At 63.1% G+C, this 20,679-nt stretch overlaps 2 protein-coding genes across 5 annotated transcripts in view; both read left to right on the top strand.

Moving 5' to 3' along the window:
- KDM2A (lysine demethylase 2A) overlaps nucleotides 1-8,835 on the top strand; it is a 32,257-nt gene extending 23,422 nt beyond the window's left edge. Inside the window, exons 1-10 of one of the 3 annotated variants that reach the window (XM_071428257.1) lie at nucleotides 1,104-1,279; nucleotides 2,619-2,702; nucleotides 4,309-4,575; nucleotides 4,689-4,820; nucleotides 4,899-4,988; nucleotides 5,587-6,299; nucleotides 7,246-7,409; nucleotides 7,666-7,824; nucleotides 7,923-8,138; nucleotides 8,240-8,835. In XM_071428257.1, the coding sequence (XP_071284358.1) occupies nucleotides 4,372-4,575; nucleotides 4,689-4,820; nucleotides 4,899-4,988; nucleotides 5,587-6,299; nucleotides 7,246-7,409; nucleotides 7,666-7,824; nucleotides 7,923-8,138; nucleotides 8,240-8,421 (1,860 nt within the window). In that variant the 5' untranslated portion in view covers nucleotides 1,104-1,279; nucleotides 2,619-2,702; nucleotides 4,309-4,371 and the 3' untranslated portion in view covers nucleotides 8,422-8,835. Of the gene's footprint in view, nucleotides 1-1,103; nucleotides 1,280-2,618; nucleotides 2,703-4,308; nucleotides 4,576-4,688; nucleotides 4,821-4,898; nucleotides 4,989-5,586; nucleotides 6,300-7,245; nucleotides 7,410-7,665; nucleotides 7,825-7,922; nucleotides 8,139-8,239 lie in introns of those variants that run through there. The other 2 variants (XM_071428255.1, XM_071428256.1) reach the window with 2 other exon arrangements.
- A 3,455-nt stretch (nucleotides 8,836-12,290) lies between these two features.
- On the top strand, nucleotides 12,291-19,619 carry GRK2 (G protein-coupled receptor kinase 2). Of its 2 annotated transcripts, none has more exons than XM_071428262.1 (21): nucleotides 12,291-12,629; nucleotides 13,586-13,662; nucleotides 14,213-14,286; nucleotides 14,514-14,615; nucleotides 14,825-14,899; nucleotides 15,357-15,418; nucleotides 15,616-15,667; nucleotides 15,795-15,886; nucleotides 16,050-16,149; nucleotides 16,229-16,307; nucleotides 16,394-16,524; nucleotides 16,807-16,901; nucleotides 16,979-17,086; nucleotides 17,171-17,237; nucleotides 17,396-17,496; nucleotides 17,587-17,653; nucleotides 17,731-17,826; nucleotides 17,902-18,064; nucleotides 18,143-18,279; nucleotides 18,355-18,465; nucleotides 18,716-19,619. In XM_071428262.1, the coding sequence occupies exons 1-21, from the start codon at nucleotides 12,517-12,519 to the stop codon at nucleotides 18,875-18,877; spliced, it is 2,064 nt and encodes a 687-aa protein (XP_071284363.1). In that variant the 5' UTR covers nucleotides 12,291-12,516; the 3' UTR covers nucleotides 18,878-19,619. The 2 variants fall into 2 exon arrangements, with proteins under 2 accessions (XP_071284363.1, XP_071284361.1); XM_071428260.1 differs by having other exon boundaries at nucleotides 12,292-12,629; nucleotides 18,352-18,465.
- Nucleotides 19,620-20,679: the final 1,060 nt, after the last annotated feature.

Here is a 20,679-nt window from a genome sequence, read left to right as displayed (position 1 = left end):
GTCTCCAGGACCTCACCTCAAAACCTCTGGTGTGGCATTGGTCACTGTGTGACTGGACAATGGGCAGAGATAGAATTTGGTGAGGAATGGGGATAGGATCCTCAGGGATGGGTGAGGAAGTTCAGGGTGGCCTGTGAGCTGTGCCAGGCAGGTCTCCCATGGTGGGATGGCAGCACTGGTCACGCTCCTGCCTGCGGGTCGGAGAGAGCCCATGCCAAGGGCCCGAGGGTGTCACTGGTTGCACAGTTGGTGACAGTCCCGGAGCCAGGTCAGCATGTGACTGACTGGCTTCCTGGGAACACAAAGCTGGAGTTGCCTGCGGATGCTTTGGATGCATCAGAAGTGGGAGCACCCGCTGCTCCCCTGCGCTGTTTGGCTTTATTTCTGGAGTTTCCTCCATTTTTATTGCGGTGTATATCTGGGGGGCTTCTCGGAGGGCTGGGATTGCTTGGGGACACCTTGATCGCCCGGAATGGATCTGTCCCCCTCTAGCGGTTTGGTCCCCGGTGCCTTTGGGAATGTGGCTGCTCCCAAACTTGGCTGGTGGGATGTTTGTCCCTCCAGGTCGGGAGTGTGGGGGTGCAGACCCTGGGGGGAGCTGCAAGGGCATTGACCCTTGCCTGCATTCCAAAGCCCCGCTCGCTCCAGCGGGGTCTCCCAGATCCCAAAACCGCCTCGGAACAGACAAAACAAAGGCGCCGGGGAGGCTGGGCCCGAGCGGGACGGGGTAAGGGCTCTCCGCCACGCTCTGCCCGGCGCCGAGGAGCCCGGCCCCGGCCTCTCGGATTGCGGCGGCGGAGGGAGGGAGGGATCCCGGGGAGGCCGGTGGGCAGCGCCGCCCGGACCCTGCGCCAATCCCCGCCGTCCCGGCCCCTCCCGGCGCTGCAGCAGCGCGGCTCTGCCCTCCGCTTCCTCGCTCCCTTTTTCTCTTCTGCCATCTTCCCGTTGCAAAGCATTGCTGGGAACCGCATGTGGGTGACGCAGCAGCATTGTCTCCGGCTCAGGAAGCTGCCGCCGCCGCTGCCCAAGGGCTCGGGAGGAGCACGCGGCCGCCAGTGCGGCTGCTGGGGGCGGGGAGGAGCCGGGGGCGCTCGGGGCGGGGGGCGCAGCTGCTCCCCAGCCATGTCCCCGAACACCGGGGGTCCGGCCGGGGTCTGAGCCAGCCCCGGGAGGTGTCCGGGGAGAAGGGAGGGGGCCCCAGCCCTCGCAGTGCGGGCACCGAAACAAAGAGGGCTCGGCAAACTTCACCCCAGAGTCTCGGCAGCTCCAGAGGCGCAAGGTCAGGCAGCTGGCAACGCTCGTGGCGCGGGGAGGGGACGCGGGGACGCTCCGGTCCCGGACAGGGTGGGAGGGGACCGCGGGGGGACCCCTGCTTCCCCGGAGGGGTCCCTGGCCGCTGCTTGGGCTCACCTCTGCCGTTCCCGGGGCGCTCTCGCCGGCACCGCTGCCGAGGCGCTCCGGCCGTGTGAGCGCAGGGTCCCCGCTGCCGCGTCCCGCCGGCCACAGCGCCGCGGGGCACAGGGGACCAGCGGCCTGTCGCCCACCCCGGCTCCGAGCCAGATGCAGCCGCAGGACTCGGGAGCCCCCGCGGTCCCTCGGCTCCGTGGCGGGGAGCGTGCCTGAGCCGCCCCCACCCCCGCCCCGTCCCCGGTGCCACGGGCAGGCGGACGCTGCGGTCCCGCGATGTCCGTGTGGGAGCTCCGAGCCCTGACCTTTCCCTCGGCGTGTGCTCGTGGGGAGGCGGAAGGTCTGAAGGCGGCACGCTGCGCTGCCGGGGAGCCCAGGGGAGACTGCGGCTTCCTGCCGCCCCAGAGGCGCGGAAAACCGGGCGGGGGGCACGCCGGGCACCCCCTGCCCTGGCCCTGCCTGGCAGCGGGAAGCACCGCCCGCCGGGGTGCCGGCAGGAGTCTCCTGCCTGCGTAACCATGGCAACGTCAAGTAAATAAAGCACCTTTGCAACCAGCAAATTCGGTGGGGAGTGGATGTGGGGAGGGAGCCGTGCTGGAGGGTGCTGAGAGGACCGGGGTGAGCGTGGGAGCCCCATGCACCGGGAGCGAGGGGCTGTCGTGCTGGAGGGCAGCGTGCCAGTCCATGCCAGTCCGGTCGGTGCCGAGGGATCTTTCCCTCCAAGTCAAAGCCAAATCCCGAGGCAGTGCGGGGGAGCAGCTCTCAGCTACCGGCAGTTTGTGCCAGGCCACGGAGGGGGTGCTGGGGCATCATATCCTGCTGCTGCTGCTGCACCCTCCAGGCTGCCCCGTGCCTGGGGAGCAGCTGGGGGGTAACGCTGATGAATCGTCCCCCCAGAATCCCCCCAGATTGCCGAATCTTGGCGCTCTCCACTCCTACCGCCGCCCAGCGCGGGGCCTCGGGGCTGAAATGCAGTTGATGAAAGCGCTGGTGCAGATCGACTCGACAGAGCTTGTCTGTCTCATGTGGGGAGGAGGGATGGTTGCTGGCGGGTGTGGGGAGAGGAGGGCTCCTTCCCAGCCGCTTTTGAAGCATGCTGGCCTTGGCATCTGGTCAGAACCTGCCTCGCTCGCGGGAGCCGTGTTTCCCTCTGCTCACACCTGTGCTTTTTGTCTCTCTGCTGTGTTCCCCCCCACTTGTCTCTCCATTAGCTGCTGTTGGAAGAATACGCAAACAGCGACCCCAAACTGGCACTTACAGGCGTCCCCATCGTCCAGTGGCCCAAGAGAGATAAGGTAGGAGCTGCAAGGAGGGAACCCAGATGGGTGTCACATGTTGAGTCATTTGCCAGGCCTGGGGTGTGGTGGCACCGCTTCCATACCCGCCTTGGGAGCAGTGCCAAAGTGGGATGTGGGGTGCAGCCACCTCCACAGCACTGCGGGCAAACCCAGAGATCTCCCACTGTGCCGGTTATCCCTGCTCCGCTGATGGGTGCTAACCAGATCAGCCTTGGCTGCTCCATGTTCTCCAGCCCTTTGGTTGTGCTTGGTGAACAGGGAGCCTTGTTGTGGGAGGAAGGGATGATGCTGCTCTCTGGATTGATAGGGAGAACCCTGGATGGCCTGAGGAATGTTGTGTGTCAGGGAAGGCCTCACTGTGGTAGGGGTGGGTGAGCTGTGGGGTTCATGGTCGAGAGCAGTCCAGCCCCTCACTGTGAGGTGAGCATGTCCCTTGTGTCCCTGTCCCTGTTCTAGGATTGGGTCTTACAACACCAAGCAAGGCAGCTCTCTCCCGGGAGTTTCTCCATGGGGATAGCAGCCAGCTCTTCAGCAATGGGACCTTTCCATGCATCCCTGCCCTTCCCTGTCCAGCTGTGCTCATAGCCCAGGGCCCACAGCTGAGCTGCAGCCCAGGCTGAGCTCACTGGGCAGATGGAGGCACGGAGCAGCCGGACTTCCCCTCTGCAGGCTGCCTTCCTGTGGCCTGCCAGGATGGCTCCCAGAGGTCACTTCTTCCTTCCTGCCAGGAGATGGGCTCACAGGCAGGCTATGGGAAAAGCAGGACCCCATCACCCTGGGAAGGGTGGGTAACACCCCGTTAGGGAATCTGGAGACAAGTGAGCCTCTCGGATTGCCCTTTGGAAGTGGCTCTCTCTGCTTGCCTGCCCTGCCCAGGGGATCCAGAGTGATCCTTGGTGCAACATAAGCATCTTGGGCAGCTCTTCTGGGAGAAGTGACCTGGAGATGTGTGCATGCTTTGGGTACAGCACTCAGAGGCTTGGCACATCTGCAACCCCATCCTTGGGAGCCTGCCCTTCCCCAAGCCCATCAGCTGTGCTGCACTGCCCAGCATGGCCAATCCCAGAAGGATGCTGCAGCCAGCAGATTTCCTGTCAGGGCTGATGGGATGCAGGGTGACAGCTGGAGAGCTGTGCTGTGCTACCTGCACTGTAAACAGGGAGGGTGTGGGTGTTCCCAGTGTGCCTTGAGCTTGGGAAAGAGTGACCAGAGCTGTCCCCTTGTGCAGTTGGCAGAGTGACACAGAAAGGACAGCCTGGGTGGACCTTGTCATTCCTTGCTTTGGTAGAAAAGCATGGATGCTGTGGGATGCTTTTGGGACTCAGCAGCCCTTTCCAGACCCATTTGAGCCCTAGCAGGGGGTGAGAGGAAAGGGAGCTCTGGGTGTGGGGTGGTGTGAGGGGTTAGGGAGTGTGCTCCAGGAGAAGTGGCAGGTCAGCACTGATCCAGGCACCTTTGGCTGTGGAGCGCTGAGGGAGCAGAGCCGCTCTCTGGCGCAATATCTGCAGTGGCAGCGCGGGATCCAGGGATCAGAGCCTTCCAGATCCCAGCGGAACGCAGCGCTTCCCTCTCCTCACCCAGTTCCCTCTCTCCCTGCCGCCAGCTAAAGCTCCAGGCCCGGCTGCGGGTGCGCCTGCCCACCATCCCCATCACCAAGCCGCACACCATGAAGCCAGCACCGCGCCCCACTCCCGTCAGGTCCACGGTGTCTCCCATCGTGTCGGGCGCCCGGCGGAGGCGGGTGCGGTGCCGGAAATGCAAGGCCTGCATGCAGGGCGAGTGTGGCATGTGCCACTACTGCAGGGACATGAAGAAGTTCGGCGGGCCCGGCCGCATGAAGCAGTCCTGTGTCCTCCGGCAGTGCTTGGCGGTGAGTCCAAGTTGGATTCCTGGGGGATAGCTGGTTACTTCTCCATGGTTCAGGTAGCAGGGGAGGAGGGCTGTCCCACCATGCCCTGGTGTCAGCCCTGCTTTCCTTTGTAGCCCAGGTTGCCTCACTCGGTCACGTGTGCACTTTGCGGGGAGGTGGATCAGAACGAGGACTCGCAGGACTTTGAGAAGAAGCTCATGGAGTGCTGTGTGTGCAACGAGATCGTTCACCCTGGCTGTCTGCAGGTGAGCAGGGCACGTGCTGGACAAAGGGGGGCTCTGCTGTGGGGCTGGGCTGCTGCTGACCCCCTCCTCTCATTGCAGATGGATGGGGAAGGGCTGCTCAATGATGAGCTCCCCAACTGCTGGGAGTGCCCCAAGTGCTACCAGGGTGACGACGCAGAGAAGGGCCAGGTAAGGAGCAAGGCAAGGATCTGTGTTCTCCATCCCTCCCACTGCATCCTGCCAAAGATATGTTCAACCAGCATGGGCTGGGGGAGCAGTGATCAGTGAGAATGAGAATCATGGGGGTGCAGCACTTGAGGGCCTGGGCACATCCTGCTGCAATGACATCCTGAGCTATTCCACTGTAAGAAACACTGGACTGTTAGGCACAGAGTGGATGCTACCCCCAACCTCAAAGGACACCCCTTTTGAGAAGGGGTTAGGATAATGCTTGTTGCTGGTGTGGGTGGACTCTGGTCCTCGTGGTACTTAGATGAGCTGTGAGGAAAAAATTACTTACTGTGAGGGTGGTGAAACCCTGGCAGAGATTGACCAAAGAAGCTGTGGATGCCTCATCCCTGGAAGTGTTCAAGGCCAGGTTGGATTGGGCTTGGAGCAACCTGATCTAGTGGAAGGTGTCCCTACCTAACCCAAACCATTCTATGATTTCACTGGGCACTGCTGGTGCAGATTCTGCCAGCACCGTGGTGTTTCCCTGGGGAAGAAGAGAAGGAAAAGCCTTCCCCAGGCCTCATTCCCGCTAACCAGCCGCCCCCGTTCCCTGCAGAAGCGGAAGGTGGAGGAGAGCGATGACGACACGGCACAAGCCAAGGTGCTGCGGCCCCTGCGGAGCTGCGAGGAGCCCCTGACCCCCCCGCCCAACTCGCCCACCCCGATGCTGCAGCTGATCCACGACCCCGCGTCCCCCCGCGGGGTGGTGACACGCTCGTCCCCGGGCGCCGGGCCCAGCGAGCACCACAGCGCCAGCCGGGACGAGCGCTTCAAGCGCCGGCAGCTGCTGCGGCTCCAGGCCACGGAGAGAACCATGGTGCGGGAGAAGGAGAACAACCCCAGCGGCAAGAAGGAGCTGTCAGAGGTGGAGAAGGCCAAGCTGCACGGCTCCTACCTCACCGTGACACTCCAGCGCCCCACCAAAGATGTCCACGGCACTTCGATTGTCCCCAAGCTCCAAGCCATCACGGCCTCCTCGGCCAACCTGCAGCACTCTCCGCGCGTGGTCGTGCGCCACGCGCCCGCCAGGATGCCCCTGCGGAGCGGGGGCGACGAGGAGGCGGCTGCTGAGGAAGAGGAGGAGGAAGAAGAGGAGGAGGATGAGAACGCAGAGGAGGGGGGGGCGGCGCGGCTGAACGGGCGCGGGGGCCGGGCGCAGGAGGGTGAGGAGAGCTGCGTGCAGCGCGAGGTGTGGATGTCCGTGTTCCGCTACCTCACCCGCAGGGAGCTCTGCGAGTGCATGCGGGTGTGCAAGACCTGGTACAAGTGGTGAGTGTGGGGACACGTCCTGGGGCTGGGGCTACATCTGTGGCGGACACCCAGAGGGAGTGGGGGAAGGATGTCACCTTTAGTGCCCTCCTGTCACTCCCAGAGCCGGGCAGTGTCATTGTAGCCAGCCCTGCTGCCTCTGCCGTGTGTGTACCCATCTCTGTTGTTCCTTTCTGCCTTCCTGCTGTCCCCTGCCATGTCCTTGTGAGGTGCCAGTGCCCTTCCCTCGCCCATCACGCTGATGATGCTTGCCCTTCCTGGCCTCCCTTGCTGCCTCGCCTCCCAGCAGGCAGGGAAGGCAGGCTGAGGCGGGATGGCTTTGCTGGCTGGAAACGCCTCGGGGGACAGCAGGCCCAAAGAAGACAATGCTGGCACCAGGACAGCTGTGCATGGAGGGCTTGGGAACAGACGGGAATGGAAACTGGGAGGTTTCTAACAGCTGAGCAGCAGGGATTGCCTGCTTTGATCAGCAGCTGGTGGCAGTGGTGTGGTGGAGGAGTGTCCCCTCGCCTGCACCTTCAGGGACTCAGCTAAGCTGCCATCAGGTCCTGGCTCTCCACAAACTCCCATGCGAGAGGAAGAGTTTGCTCCTGGCAAAGGAGTGAGCTCTGCTGGGGCTGTGGGGTGGGACACACAGCGTTTTGCCTGCTGCGAATAAGGATCCTTAAGATCAGGAGAAACACCAGAGGGGGCAAGCAAGCCTGCAGCTGCAACTTGGAGTTTTATTTTGGGGCAGTAAAACCCTGCTGGGGCTGTGCTGGGTGGCCCAACACCTTCAGCAGCCTCCCATGTTTGGGGAAACCATGGGAACCAGGCGGAACAACCTTGTTCTGTGGCCAGGGCCACGCCAGGGCTGGGCTCCTTCTGGAAGCCAGGCAACCTGCTGGTTGTCTATTATCCCATGGGACTCTTGGGACTCAACTTTCAGCTTTGTCCTTGTCCCCAGGTGCTGTGACAAGAGATTGTGGACAAAGATAGACTTGAGCAGGTGCAAGTCCATCACCCCACAGGCGCTGAGCGGCATCATCAAAAGGCAGCCGGTCAGCCTTGACCTCAGCTGGACCAATATCTCAAAAAAACAGCTTACATGGCTCGTCAACAGGCTGCCAGGTGAGTGTGGGCCAGGGAGGGGTCCCTTCCTCTGCCACCAGCCTGCTCCAAGGCTTCTTGAGGACTGGGTCATGGGGAGAGACACCCCACAGGTCTGGGAACTCCTGGGTGCCTGGGTCCCATCACCCAGCAAGTGTCCCACCCCAGGCAGGGAGGGGACCTGCATCCTTGTGTGCCTGGAAAAAGATGGTGTAGATCTGGGATGCCTGGGAGCCTACCAAACCTGTCTAACTCGTTACTGCCTCCCTTGTGCCAGGCCTGAAAGACCTCATCCTAGCAGGCTGTTCCTGGTCTGCGGTCTGTGCCCTCAGTACCTCCAGCTGCCCCCTTCTCAGGACCCTCGATCTTCGGTGGGCAGTAGGAATCAAGGACCCTCAGATCCGGGACTTACTCACGCCTCCAACAGACAAACCCAGTAAGCTGCTGCTGCTGCTGCCCTGGGGCTGCCTGGGCTGGGCAAGGCAAGGTCCCCAGGGCAGCCTGTCCACTCTGGTTCTCCCTCTGCCCGCGCAGGTCAGGACAATCGCAGCAAACTCCGCAACATGATCGACTTCCGGCTCGCCGGGCTGGACATCACGGACGCCACGCTGCGCCTGATCATCCGCCATATGCCCCTGCTCTCCCGCCTCGACCTCAGCCACTGCAACCACCTCACGGACCAGTCGGCCAACCTCCTCACCGCCGTGGGCTCCTCCACACGCAACTCCCTCACCGAGCTCAACATGGCAGGTGCGTGCCCTGCTCCAGGTGCCCCCTGGGTTTCCCGCTCCTCCTCATGGTGCTGTTGCTGGAGGCGCCCCCCTCACGCTCCCTGTGCTCTCTGCCCGCAGGCTGCAATAAGCTGACGGACCAGGCCTTGCTGTACCTGCGCCGCATCTCCAACGTCACCCTCATCGACCTGCGGGGTTGCAAACAGATCACCCGCAAAGCCTGTGAGCACTTCATCTCGGACCTGTCCATCAACAGCCTCTACTGCCTGTCCGATGAGAAGCTGATCCAAAAAATCAGCTAGAGACCCTCCCCGGGGCAGACTGAGGAGAAGGAAAAGAGCCCATCCCGCCCCTCTCGGAGAGCCCCTCCTCCACCTCCCCCCCTTGCCCTGCGTGTCCTGCCGCTGCCTCCCACCTGACTCGGCAGGCAGGGCCGGCGCTGGCCTCGCTCCGCTGTCCTTCCTCCTCCTCCTTCCCCGGGACTTCTGCCGAGGAAGATGTCCCGCCAGGCTGGCCAGTACCAGAGGAGGAACGGGCACATGGCAGGGAGCCTCACCCCGGAGGCTGGCCGCTCCCGAGGCGGGGGCTGTAACAGAGGCCTCTGTGCAGAGAAATGGGGCACCCTCTTCCCCCAGCTTTTCCCCTCGTCCCCGTCGTCTCCTTGCCTTGAAACACTTGTCACTTCCCCGGTAGCACAAAGCTTGAGGGTCGAGGTCTCTCCGTCCCCCTCTGTGCCACCACCAGCTCGGCGCTTCCCTGCGCTCTTCCCCCCTTTTCCCTTTCCCTTCGCCTTCCCCTCGACTGGCTGCAGGGACTGCTATCCATGCCCCTCCTCCTCCCACACATCCGGGCGCTTCTTTGAGCACCCAGGGCAGGAGCCCCGTGGCTGGGGGTGTCCTGGGAGCAGGGGCTGGGGGATAACTCGTCTGTCCGAGGGGATGGAGCAGGGGAGAACCCACAGGTACACCAGAGCTCAGGGAGGACTCGGGAAGTATCAGCCAGGGGTGAGTGAGCATGGGGTGGGGACAGGAGCTGCCTCCTCTTCCTGCCCAGCTCCCGGCACCACGAAGCACTCTGGGGCCGGAGGGGCGAGGGCTGCTCCGCGGCCTGGGACCGAACTGGCATCGTCCTCTCCTTCCCCCCCACCCCCTTTTCGCTGCCGATTTTCCTTTGCAATGAATGGTTGGTCCAAAGAACCTCTCTCTAGGGCAGCAGAGAGCTTTTTGCACTTTAAAAAAAAACAACAAAAAAAAAAAGACAAAAAAACAAAACAACAAAAAAAAAAAAAGACAAGGAAAAAAAAAAAGAAAGGAAAAAAGGTTGTAATCTTCTTTTTCTGGGTCACTATTTTATTTCCCTCCCTGTCCTGCCTGTGCCTGGACACTCCCCCTCTCTGTCCCCCCGGTGTCAGCACCCTGCTCTCTCCCTGGCAGCGTACCGATAGCACAATCCGGGGTGTCCCCTCCGTGCCACCACCGGTCCCCAGCCCCGCAGGGGTCCCCGGGGAGCAGCCCGCACCCCCCTGCTGCTTCAGAAGCAATAAAGGAGGAGAGGCGGCCCGCGGGGTCTGTCCCCGCAGGGGGACACACCAGGGGACAATCCCGCAGTGCCTGTGACAAGGGGCAGTGCGGCCGAAGCGGAGCCGGAGGGCTCGGAGCAGGAAACCCCCCCAGGCGAGAGGAGGAGCCTTCGGCCTCGGCCGCTCTCGGCGGTGGCTCCCGGGAAAAGACATCGGAAGAATTAAAGCTTTTCGTTTTCCTTTGGATTCCTTTTGAGTTTTGCAACGCGAAAGAAAAATCTCCAGAGCTGGGGTTGAGAGGGGCGAGGTGCTCCCTCCTCCGCGGGGACAGCACCCCCTTCCCGCCGTGTCCCCGCCCTCCAGCCGCAGAGACTCCGGCGTGCGACCCTCCTCACCACCCCGGCGTGGTGCAAATCCACGAGGAAGAAAAAAAGAGAATTATATATAATAAAAATCACTTAGTGATTTAAAACCAACCCAGCCTGCTCCCTAAAGACAACTCCTGCAAGCAAAGTCACTTGTTTAAGGGTTTGGTTGTGGTTTTGTTTTGTTTCGATCCCCCCTTTCCCTCCCTTCCTCCTTCCCTCCCTTCCCCGGAGAAATATTGTAAATATCTATTTTTTTGTTGGCGATTTAGAGTCCATCTCTGATGTTTGTGCTTTAAAATTAAATGTAAGCATTAAGGGTAAAAGCAAACCAAGTCTTGCACTCTCTCAGCTGGGGGTTCTTGGCTGGGGCAGAGGGAGGGCACCTACTTGACAAGTGGGTTTGGTTTTCTTTATTTTTCCTTTTTTTTTTGTATTTGGGAGGTTTTGCTTCCTGAGCCTTCTCCCATGCTGGATTTTTAGAGAGGCTCTTTGTTCGTACCATATTAGCACCAGGCTGGGCGAGAGGTGCTGTTGTGTGGAGAGGGAAAACCCCAACCTCCCACGGGAAATAATTTGTTTCTTGGGGGTGGATTTTTGGAATTAAAAAAAAAAAAAAAAAAAAAAAAAAAAAAGAAAGAAAGGAAAAAAAAAAACAAAGTACCAACAAAAATCCCTGAGTGTGAGCTCTGCCCATTTGTCTGTGAGGGAAGTGGAGGGGACAGGCCAGGGCTGGGACCTCCTGTGTCCCTCCCCTGTCCCCAGCACTGTGGCTTTCTCAGCTGCTCGAGAAAAAACTCAGGCACCGTCGGTGGTGGCAGCTGTCCCTGTGTCCCATCACCTCCTGCCAGGGCCACAGGTCCTCAGAGGCCTGTGGGGCTCTTGCCCTCCACATCCCTTGGGAAACCTGTCCTCACCAGGGGATTCCTGGGCCACCAGGGTGACATTTAGTGTCCCCACCCTGCAGGGATGTCACGGCCCAGGTCCCCGCGGTGGCTGGGCTGTGACATTTGCATGGGGAGGCACACGGCAGGTGACATCATCCTCCACAGGTGGCTGAGGCCACTATCACCCTCCCTGTGCCCTGGTCCCCAAGTGCCATCACGTGCCTCCCCCGGTGATGCAGAAGAGCCAAGCAAATCTCGGCGCTCTGACCCCCTGCCTGTCCCCTCCAGGTGTCCCCTCATGGCCCTGGGGACAGGGACCCTGCACACGGCATCACACCCGCTGCCACGCATGGCACATGTGGTCACACACACATGTGGTGTGGAATGACACACACGACATCACGCACACACAGAGCCACTGTCACACACACCCGTGGCATCTCTCACACAGTGTCACACACACAAGGGTGGTGTCACACCCCCAGGCTGGCACACACAGCTGGTGGCACACGGGCATCCAGTGCCACGCATCCTGTGTCACATCCAGTGTCACACACCCCGTGTAACACACATAGAGTGTCACACACACACATACCCAGTGCCACACACACACACTCTGTGTCACACACACACACCCAGTGTCACACATACACACAGTGTCACCCACACACCCAGTGTCACACACACACACCCAGTGTCACACACCCCATGTCACACACACACCCACTGTCACACACACACCCAGTGTCACACCCAGTGTCACACACACACACCCAGTGTCACACACACACCCCATGTCACACACACACACCCACTGTCACACACACACACCCAGTGTCACACACACACACACCCAGTGTCACACACCCCATGTCACACACACACCCAGTGTCACACACACACCCAGTGTCACACACACACACACACACTGTCACACACACACACCCAGTGTCACACACACACACCCAGTGTCACACACCCCATGTCACACACACACCCAGTGTCACACACACACCCAGTGTCACACACACACACACACACTGTCACACACACACACCCAGTGTCACACACACACACCCAGTGTCACACACCCCATGTCACACACACACCCAGTGTCACACACACACACACTGTCACACACACACACACTGTCACACACACACACCCAGTGTCACACACACACACCCAGTGTCACACACCCCATGTCACACACACACCCAGTGTCACACACACACACACTGTCACACACATACTGTCACACCCACATACACCCAGTGTCACACACACACCCCCAGTGTCACACAAACGGCCAGTGCCACAGCCGATGGGTGTCACGGCCCCTCCCGGGCGGGCGTGGCGGCGCTGCTGTCCCCGCCCAGCCCCGCTGTCCCCGCCCCGCGCCCCGGTGCGGCCGCGCCCCGTTCCGCGCTCCGCTCCCGCCGCTCCGGGCGCTGCCGCCGCCCGCGTCCCGGGGCCGCCGAGCCCCTCCCGGCCGCTCCCCGCTCCTCCGCCCGGCTCCTCTCCGGCCCCGTTCCGCTTCCGGGCGCGGTTCCGCTTCCGGGGCCGGCGGGTCGGGTCGGGCCGGGGCCGGTGCGGCGCCGGCGGCGGGGCCGGTGGCGGGGCACGATGGCGGACCTGGAGGCGGTGCTGGCAGACGTGAGTTACCTGATGGCCATGGAGAAGAGCCGCGCCGCGCCCGCCGCCCGCGCCAGCAAGAGGATCGTCCTGCCCGAGCCCAGGTGAGGCCCCGCCGCTGCCCCTCCGCTTGTCCGCCCGTCCGTCTGTCCGTCTGTCCGTCTGCCACCCCCGGTCCCTCGGTCACCCCTTCCCGGTACCGCTCGCACGCGCCCGCGGGTCACGAACACCTCCCGCACACGTGTGTGCCGGTCACACCTGGCCTGACACACGGACATGGGCACACACGGATATGGACACACAGACATGGACGCACACGGACATGGACACACACGGATATGGGCACACAAGGATATGGACACACGCGGATATGGACACGGACATGGACACACAAGTGTCACGCCTGTTGCACAGACACACGGACATGGACACGCACACACGGAAATGGACACGGACATGGACACACAAGTGTCACGCCTGTTGCACAGACAGACACACGGACATGGACACGCACACACGGAAATGGACACAGACATGGACACACAAATGTCACGCCTGTTGCACAGACAGACACACGGACATGGACACACACACACACACACACACACACTTCCTGCCTGACACAGGGACACACAAACACAGACACACGGACACGCACACATCCTGCTGTCCCACCCAGCTGTGTGTCCCTTCTGTGGCTGCCGTGTCACACCCATGTGTACACACACACACACACTCACACACACACCTGTACCCAGGTGTGCCAAGGGTCACAGTCACCCCTCCCCCGTGCCAGACCCCGGTGCTCTCCTGTGCTTTCACTGCCAGGCACCTGTGAGGCTTTTTTGGGGGTGACACTTATCCCCACCCTCCTTTGGGCCCCGGTGCATGGGACACGCTGTGATCCTGGCACCCACAACGTGCCCCACTGGGGTGGGGACACACAGGATGGCAGGACATGCGTGCCACCAGGGCTTGGGGACACGGGAGGAGCAGGAGAGGAGGGTGGGGAGCAGGGGTCCATCGGGGGCACGGCTGAGCCCCTCCCGTGTGTCCCCAGCATCCGCAGCGTCATGCAGAAGTACCTGGAGGACCGGGGAGAGGTGACATTTGACAAGATCTTCACGCAGAAGATCGGTGAGCTGGGGACACGGGGGCTGTGGGGGACACGAGGGGACACCTGGGCCAGCAGCCACAAGCCCAGGGGTACGCGTGGGTGGGCTGGGAGCAGCACTGGTGGCCACCGTGACAGCGAGAGTGGCCACAGGGATGGCAGGGGGGGTGTGGGGCCAGGCTGGGCAGGGGTGCCGGGGGGCTGCGCCACGTTCCCCACCCTGTGTCCCCTGTCCTGTCACTTCCCCCCACACCAGCACAAACCGTCCGGGGCAGGAAGCGCCTCTCACTTCCTCCTGCTGCTCCGGCGGTTTCCGGGCACGTCCGCCCTGCTCCGTGTGCCCGCCCGTGCCCCTGCCCCCACCGTGCCCCACGGCAGCCCCTCACTGCCCCAGGGTGCTGCTCCCCACGCCAGCTGGGCCCTGTCACCCCGCCACATCCTCACCGGTCCCTGCTTGGCACTTCCCCAAGCCTGGCACTGGGGTGGCAGCAGGGCTGGGCAGGCCCAGGGGATGTCCCCGTGTCCCTTGTCCTGGGGGCTGTCACCTCTCACACTGTGGCTCTGTCCCTGCAGGCTATCTGCTTTTCCGGGATTTCGCCTTCAACCAGGCCGAGGAGGCCAAGCCCCTGATGGAATTTTACGAGGAGGTGAGACAGGGGGACCCAGGGACAGCCCCCTGTGTGCACCAGCAGTGGGGTTGGTACCTCCTTGGACACGGTGCCAAGGGCACCACCCGAGGTGATGGTGCCCAGGGAGCTGGGAGACACTGTCTGAGGGGATGGGATAACCCCTCCCATGGGACCTGGCACCCAGAGGGGCCACAATTCTCAGTGTTCCACGTGCCCCTGTGCCACTGGAGCTGTGCCCTCTCCAGATCAAGAAGTACGAGAAGCTGGACTCGGAGGAGGAGCGAGCCGCCCGCAGCCGCCACATCTTCGACCATTACATCATGAAGGAGCTGCTGGCCTGCTCCCACGTGAGTGCCCTGGGCAGCAGGGTGGGAGGGGTGTCCCCACCGTGCCCACAGTGTCCTCAGGGGCAGCCCCACACCCCCCACAGGCTCCGTCCTGGGAGCCACATCCCAGCCCTGTGGATGGGGGTTCCTCTGTGGATTCCTGCCTGGTGCAGCCCTGCCTGGCCGCTGTCCCTTCTGCCCGAGGTGACACGGTCCTGTCCCCCTCACAGCCCTTCTCCAAGAGCGCCACGGAGCACGTCCAGAGCCGCCTGAGCAAGAAGCAGGTGCCCCCAGATCTCTTCCAGGTGGGCATCACCTGGGACAGGGAAGGGGTCCTTGCCACCTGTAACACTCAGAGGGTTAATCCTTAGAGGGGGCTGGGGGTGACAGGAGTCCCTGAAAGTGGGAGGGGGTGTCCCAGGAGGAATGGGGACGCCGAGGGATGGTGAGAAGGTCCCCAGAATGTTGGGAGGGAGGGGGAATTGCTTGTAGTCCCCATGGAGTGATGGGAGACTGGGGGCTGGAGGTAGCAGGGGGCCCTCAGAGGGAGGTGATTGGGACCCTGGATATCACCCTAGGGGTCCCCAGGGCTGTGATGTTGGGGTTCCCAGAGAGTGAGGTGGCAGAAGCATCCCCAGGGGCCTGAAAGTGGCAGTGGGGGGATGTGAAATCCCAGGGGTGGAGGAGACCCCACGTAATGATTGGATCAGGGTGACCTGGGTGGCCCTGGGGACCCAGCACTGAGCCCTGTGTCCTCCCCAGCCCTACATTGAGGAGATCTGCCAGAACCTGCGTGGGGGCATCTTCCAGAAATTCATTGAGAGGTGAGCTGGGAGGAAATTCCCATGCAGATTGGGGTGTCCCATCCCACTGTGTCGCAGCCCACACTGGGAACTCGGGGGTCTCTTCCTTTCCCAAGTGTCCTGGGGGGTGCTCCCTATCTGCAGACAAATCCAGGGAGTCTTTGAGGGCCGTGTTTCTCCGGGATCTCCACTCTTGCCCCCTCTGCTCTTCCTTGCAGTGACAAGTTCACACGGTTCTGCCAGTGGAAGAACGTGGAGCTGAACATCCATGTGAGCAGGAACCCCTGCCCCTCACCTCCCAGGGAGCAGGATGTGCTTCCAGGGAGCCTCTGTGTCCCTCACCTGGGAAAACTGGGGCAGGGCTCGGTGTCCAGGCTCACGATAGTCTCCTCCTCAGCTCACCATGAACGACTTCAGCGTTCACCGAATCATCGGCCGCGGCGGCTTCGGGGAGGTCTACGGCTGCCGGAAAGCGGACACGGGCAAAATGTAACGGGACTGCCCCGGCACCCAGGGGCCTGCCTGGGGTTTGGGGTGCTGGGGGGGCCCAGTGGCTTTGCTGTGGTGGCACATGTTGGGGAGCTGTCATGGCTGTGGGTGCTGGCCCTGCTGTGGGGACACGGTGGCTGCAGGGACTCTGTGTCCCCCCCAGGTACGCCATGAAGTGCTTGGACAAGAAACGCATCAAGATGAAGCAGGGCGAGACGCTGGCCCTCAACGAGCGCATCATGCTGTCCCTCGTCAGCACTGGGGTGAGGGGACACGGGTGCTGGGCTGGGGACAAAGTGGCAGGGGACAGGGATGGGGAGGGTGACCCTGTGTCTCCACCAGGACTGCCCGTTCATCGTGTGCATGTCCTACGCCTTCCACACACCCGACAAGCTCAGCTTCATCCTCGACCTCATGAATGGTGAGACCCCGGCCCTGAGCCACTCCTGGGGCACAGAGCCCCCTGCCACAGCTGCTCCAGGTGACAGCCAGTCCCTGTCCCCACAGGGGGGGACCTGCACTATCACCTGTCCCAGCATGGCGTCTTCTCGGAGGCGGAGATGAGGTTCTACGCGGCCGAGATCATCCTGGGCCTGGAGCACATGCACAGCCGCTTCGTGGTGTACCGTGACCTCAAGGTGACTGTCCCCACCTGCAGGACATCCCCAGGACATCCCTTTAGCACCCCCTGCACCGCCCTGTGGGCACCCACAGTGTCACAAACCCTGCCCTCAGAACAAGGTGGGAGTGCCCAGAGGGCACCCTCAGCTCTAATGGACACCCCCAACAGCAAAATCCATTGGTGCCCTGAGACTTTGGGGGCACTCCGACACCCCCAAATCCCAGAGAGCCCCCCAGTCTCACCACCCCATACCCACGGGCCACTCTGGGGCTCAGGGTGTCCCCCGGTGTCCCCGCAGCCAGCAAACATCCTCCTGGACGAGTTCGGCCACGTCCGCATCTCCGACCTGGGCCTGGCCTGCGACTTCTCCAAGAAGAAGCCCCACGCCAGCGTGTGAGTGTGCCCACACCCCTGCCCGCCCTGCCCCCGCGCCCGGGGCGGCCCCTGACCCCCCTGTGCCCCCTCCCCAGGGGCACCCACGGGTACATGGCGCCGGAGGTGCTGCAGAAGGGGGTGGCCTACGACAGCAGCGCCGACTGGTTCTCGCTGGGCTGCATGCTCTTCAAGCTGCTCCGGGGGTGAGTGTGGGCTCAGCTGGGCACAGCTGGACACAGCTGGGCACAGCTGGGCACTGCTGAGCCCCCTCTCCCTCCACGCCACAGGCACAGCCCGTTCCGGCAGCACAAGACGAAGGACAAGCACGAGATTGACCGGATGACCCTCACTATGGTGGGTGGGGGCACTGAGGGGGCTGTGGGCAGGACGTGGGAGGCACACAGGGTGTCAGGGACAGCCAGTCTTTGCCTGGAGCACGTGTTTGTGCCCAGCTGTGTGTCACCGTGTGTCCCTGTCCCCGCTCAGCAGTGATCTCATGGAATCTCCCACAGGCCGTGGAGCTGCCGGACTCCTTCTCCCCGGAGCTGCGCTCCCTGCTCGAGGGGCTGCTGCAGCGGGATGTCAACCGGCGCCTGGGCTGCATGGGCCGAGGGTGAGTGTCCCCAGGCCCCCAGGGGATGGGACAAGGTGTGCTGGCATAGTCCCCCTGCGGCCACGCTCACCTGCCCTCCTCCTTCCGCAGGGCGCAGGAGGTGAAGGAAGAGCCCTTCTTCAAGGGCCTGGACTGGCAGATGGTGTTCCTGCAGAAGGTGAGGGGTGTGTGCCCATGGCTGGGGACAGGGACAAGGACACAAGCCACCCCTCTGACCCCCCCTGCTGCCCACAGTACCCACCACCTCTCGTCCCACCCCGCGGTGAGGTGAATGCGGCCGACGCCTTTGACATCGGCTCCTTTGACGAGGAGGACACCAAGGGCATCAAGGTACCGGGCCCAGGGGCCGAGCGTGAGGGTGTGGGGTGACCCACAGCCCTCACCCCAGCATCCCACCCTGCCCAGCTGCTGGAGAGCGACCAGGAGCTGTACCGCAACTTCCCGCTCACCATCTCGGAGCGCTGGCAGCAGGAGGTCACCGAGACCGTCTTCGACGCTGTCAACGCTGACACCGACAAGCTGGAGGCCCGCAAGAAGGCCAAGAACAAGCAGCTGGGCCACGAGGAGGGTGAGTGGGACTGGGAACCCTGCCCTGAACCACCCCTGGCCCCATCCCAGTGCTGATCCCGCCTGCCTGTGATCCCAGAGTACGCCATGGGCAAGGACTGCATCATGCACGGCTACATGGCCAAGCTGGGCAACCCCTTCCTGACGCAGTGGCAGCGCCGCTACTTCTACCTCTTCCCCAACCGCCTGGAGTGGCGCGGGGAGGGCGAGTCACCGGTAAGGGGGGCACGGCACCGGGGGGCAGGGCTGGGGGGCACCCGGGGGACCGGGCTGAGCCTGTCCCCCCAGCAGTCCCTGCTCACCATGGAGGAGATCGACTCGGTGGAGGAGACGCAGGTGAAGGAGCGCAAGTGCATCCTGCTCCGCATCCGCGGGGGCAAGCAGTTCGTGCTGCAGTGCGACGTGAGTGCGTCCCCCTGTCCCCCTGGCTGCTGGCCACCTCCTGCTGCCTGCTAGCCATCCCCCCTGCTCCTGCTAGCCATCCCCCCAGCTGGCTAATAGCCACCTCTTGCTGGCCACTTGCATGTTTAGTCCTCCCAGGGCATCAGCACTGAAAACATGGGGCAACCCCACAGCCCTGGCACCGTGGGGTGGCCCAGCCACGCTGTGCCCTGCCCTGTCCCCGCTCCTGACCCAGTTGCCTGCCCCGCAGAGCGACCCCGAGCTGGTGCAGTGGCGGAAGGAGCTGCGGGAGGCGCAGCGCCAGGCGCAGCAGCTGCTGCAGCGGGTGCCCCGCATGCAGAACAAGCCGCGCTCGCCCGTGGTGGAGCTCAGCAAAGTGCCCTTCATCCAGCGCTCCCACAACGGGCTCTGACCCCTCCCCACGCCCCCTTCCCCCGTTCCCACCCCACCTCTAATTTATTGGGTTGGGTTCCCGCGTGTCCCCTGCTCTCCGTGTGCCCGGGGGCTGCGGGGAGGGGACGCGCCTGGTGCCGGTGTCACCCAGGGGCGCGGTGACACCGCGGGCACGTGGCCTGGCACCTTCTCCCCGGCGTGCCCCCCGGCCCTGCAGGAACTCTCCGGCTCAGATGAAGGCAGCCCCCGTCCCTCCCGCCTGCTCCCCAGTGCCGTGCGTGCCAGAGGGGCCGGCGGGGTCCCCAGCCGGCATGTCCCCCCCCTCCCTGCGTGGCTGTGCCCGTCCCATGGGTGGGACCCCCTCGTGTGCGTGTGTGGCTGTGTGTGAGTGAGCGTGTGCCCAGGGGGGACCCCCTGTAAATACTGTGCCATGGGTCCCCTGAGCCCCCCGCTCTGCCACTGCCCCTCCTGCCCCGCCCCGGGGCACCCCCAGCCCCCTGCCCTCCCTCCTGAGGGGAAAGGAGCGGGTGGGACCCCCTTAAACCAGCCACGGGTAGGCACAGGGGTGCCCCCTGCCCCCCCGACCCCAGCAGCATCTGTAAATATTAGTCTCTGGTCGCTCTGCTCCCGGGGCTGGGGGGGCACTGGGCAGGGGGGGCACGGGGCAGGGCAGGGGCAATGGGTGGGTGAGGTTTTCATGAGCAGAGATGTGAGAATGCCAAAAAAAAAAAGAGTTTTTATAATAAAAAGATCGAAAAATACCATCCAGCTCCAGCTCACTGTGGGAGGGAGAGATGGCTCCACGCCTGCTGAGGGTGGTCTGGAGTCCTTGTCACCTCCTGTGGTGTGGGAGATTCCTGATTGTTCCCCTGTGGACACACCAGCACTTTGGGGACATACCGGAGCATCCCCAAGCCCCACAGGATGGGGATCCCGAGCCAGCGTGGGCTGCTGGAGGTTGTGTCCCCCATTGCTGCTCTGTCCCCACGGATGATCTTGGCTGTCACTTGTCACCAGGCAGTGCAGGTGCCACCTCTCCTGCCCACACCCTGCCTGCAGGCAGTGTGTCAGGGCGCGGTGCAGCTGGGCTGGTGCTCCAGCATTACTGGGGATGGGATGGGATGGGATGGGATGGGATGGGATGGGATGGGATGGGATGGGATGGGATGGGATGGGATGGGATGGGATGGGATGGGATGGGATGGGATGGGATGGGATGGGATGGGATGAACCCAAGGCTGGATGCACGACGGTCCTGAGCACCAGGTACCCCTCCACTGATGTTATGATGTCAAAGGGGTCAGGGAGCCCCGGGGCCCCTCAGGGTGTCCAGCAGGAGAGGCCGGGCACCGGCAGACCCCCGTACCGGGGGTCAGCTGGGGGCCAGGGGGTCCCTGGTTTCAGTCCCGATGGGAGAGTGTGAGAGGGTGCGGCCCCAGGCTGTGGCCGGTGCCGGCTCCAGTTTCATTCCCGGTGCTGCTGCACTGGCGGTGCCTACAATCGCGGTTCCCGGTGCTGGTGCTGTTCCCAGTGCCTGCTCCCATTCCCGTTTCCAGTGCCCCACTCCCGACCCCTCGTTCTCTTTCCTGCTGCCCGTTCCCGTGCCGGTGCCAATGCCATTCCCGTGCCCGGTGCCTGTTCCCCTTCCCGGAGCCCCGTTCCCGCTCCCTTTGCCGGTGCCCGTGCCCGGTGCCAATGCCCCTTCCCTTTTCCCGTTCCCTTTGCCGGTGCCTGTTCCCGGCGGCGGTGCCGTCCCCGTTTCCCGCTGCCCCCCGCCGGTGCCGTTGCCTGTTCCCGGTTGCCGGTGCCCGGTGCGGCCCC

Source organism: Agelaius tricolor, unplaced genomic scaffold (genome assembly GCF_023055355.1).
Source record: "Agelaius tricolor isolate 1412-34295 unplaced genomic scaffold, bAgeTri1.0.p SCAF_5, whole genome shotgun sequence".
In the NCBI taxonomy this organism is placed as follows: domain Eukaryota; kingdom Metazoa; phylum Chordata; class Aves; order Passeriformes; family Icteridae; genus Agelaius; species Agelaius tricolor.
Note: the sequence above shows the minus strand (reverse complement) of the source record. Positions and strands in the feature narration are given on the sequence as shown.

Excerpts from the sequence above, each read along its gene's own strand:
- GRK2 (XM_071428260.1), top strand. The coding sequence starts at position 12,517 with ATGGCGGACCTGGAGGCGGTGCTGGCAGACGTGAGTTACCTGATGGCC. Across the intron at positions 15,668-15,794 it reads ACGTGGAGCTGAACATCCAT|CTCACCATGAACGACTTCAG; the intron begins GTGAGCAGGAAC and ends TCTCCTCCTCAG. Across the intron at positions 17,497-17,586 it reads CTGGGCTGCATGGGCCGAGG|GGCGCAGGAGGTGAAGGAAG; the intron begins GTGAGTGTCCCC and ends CTCCTTCCGCAG.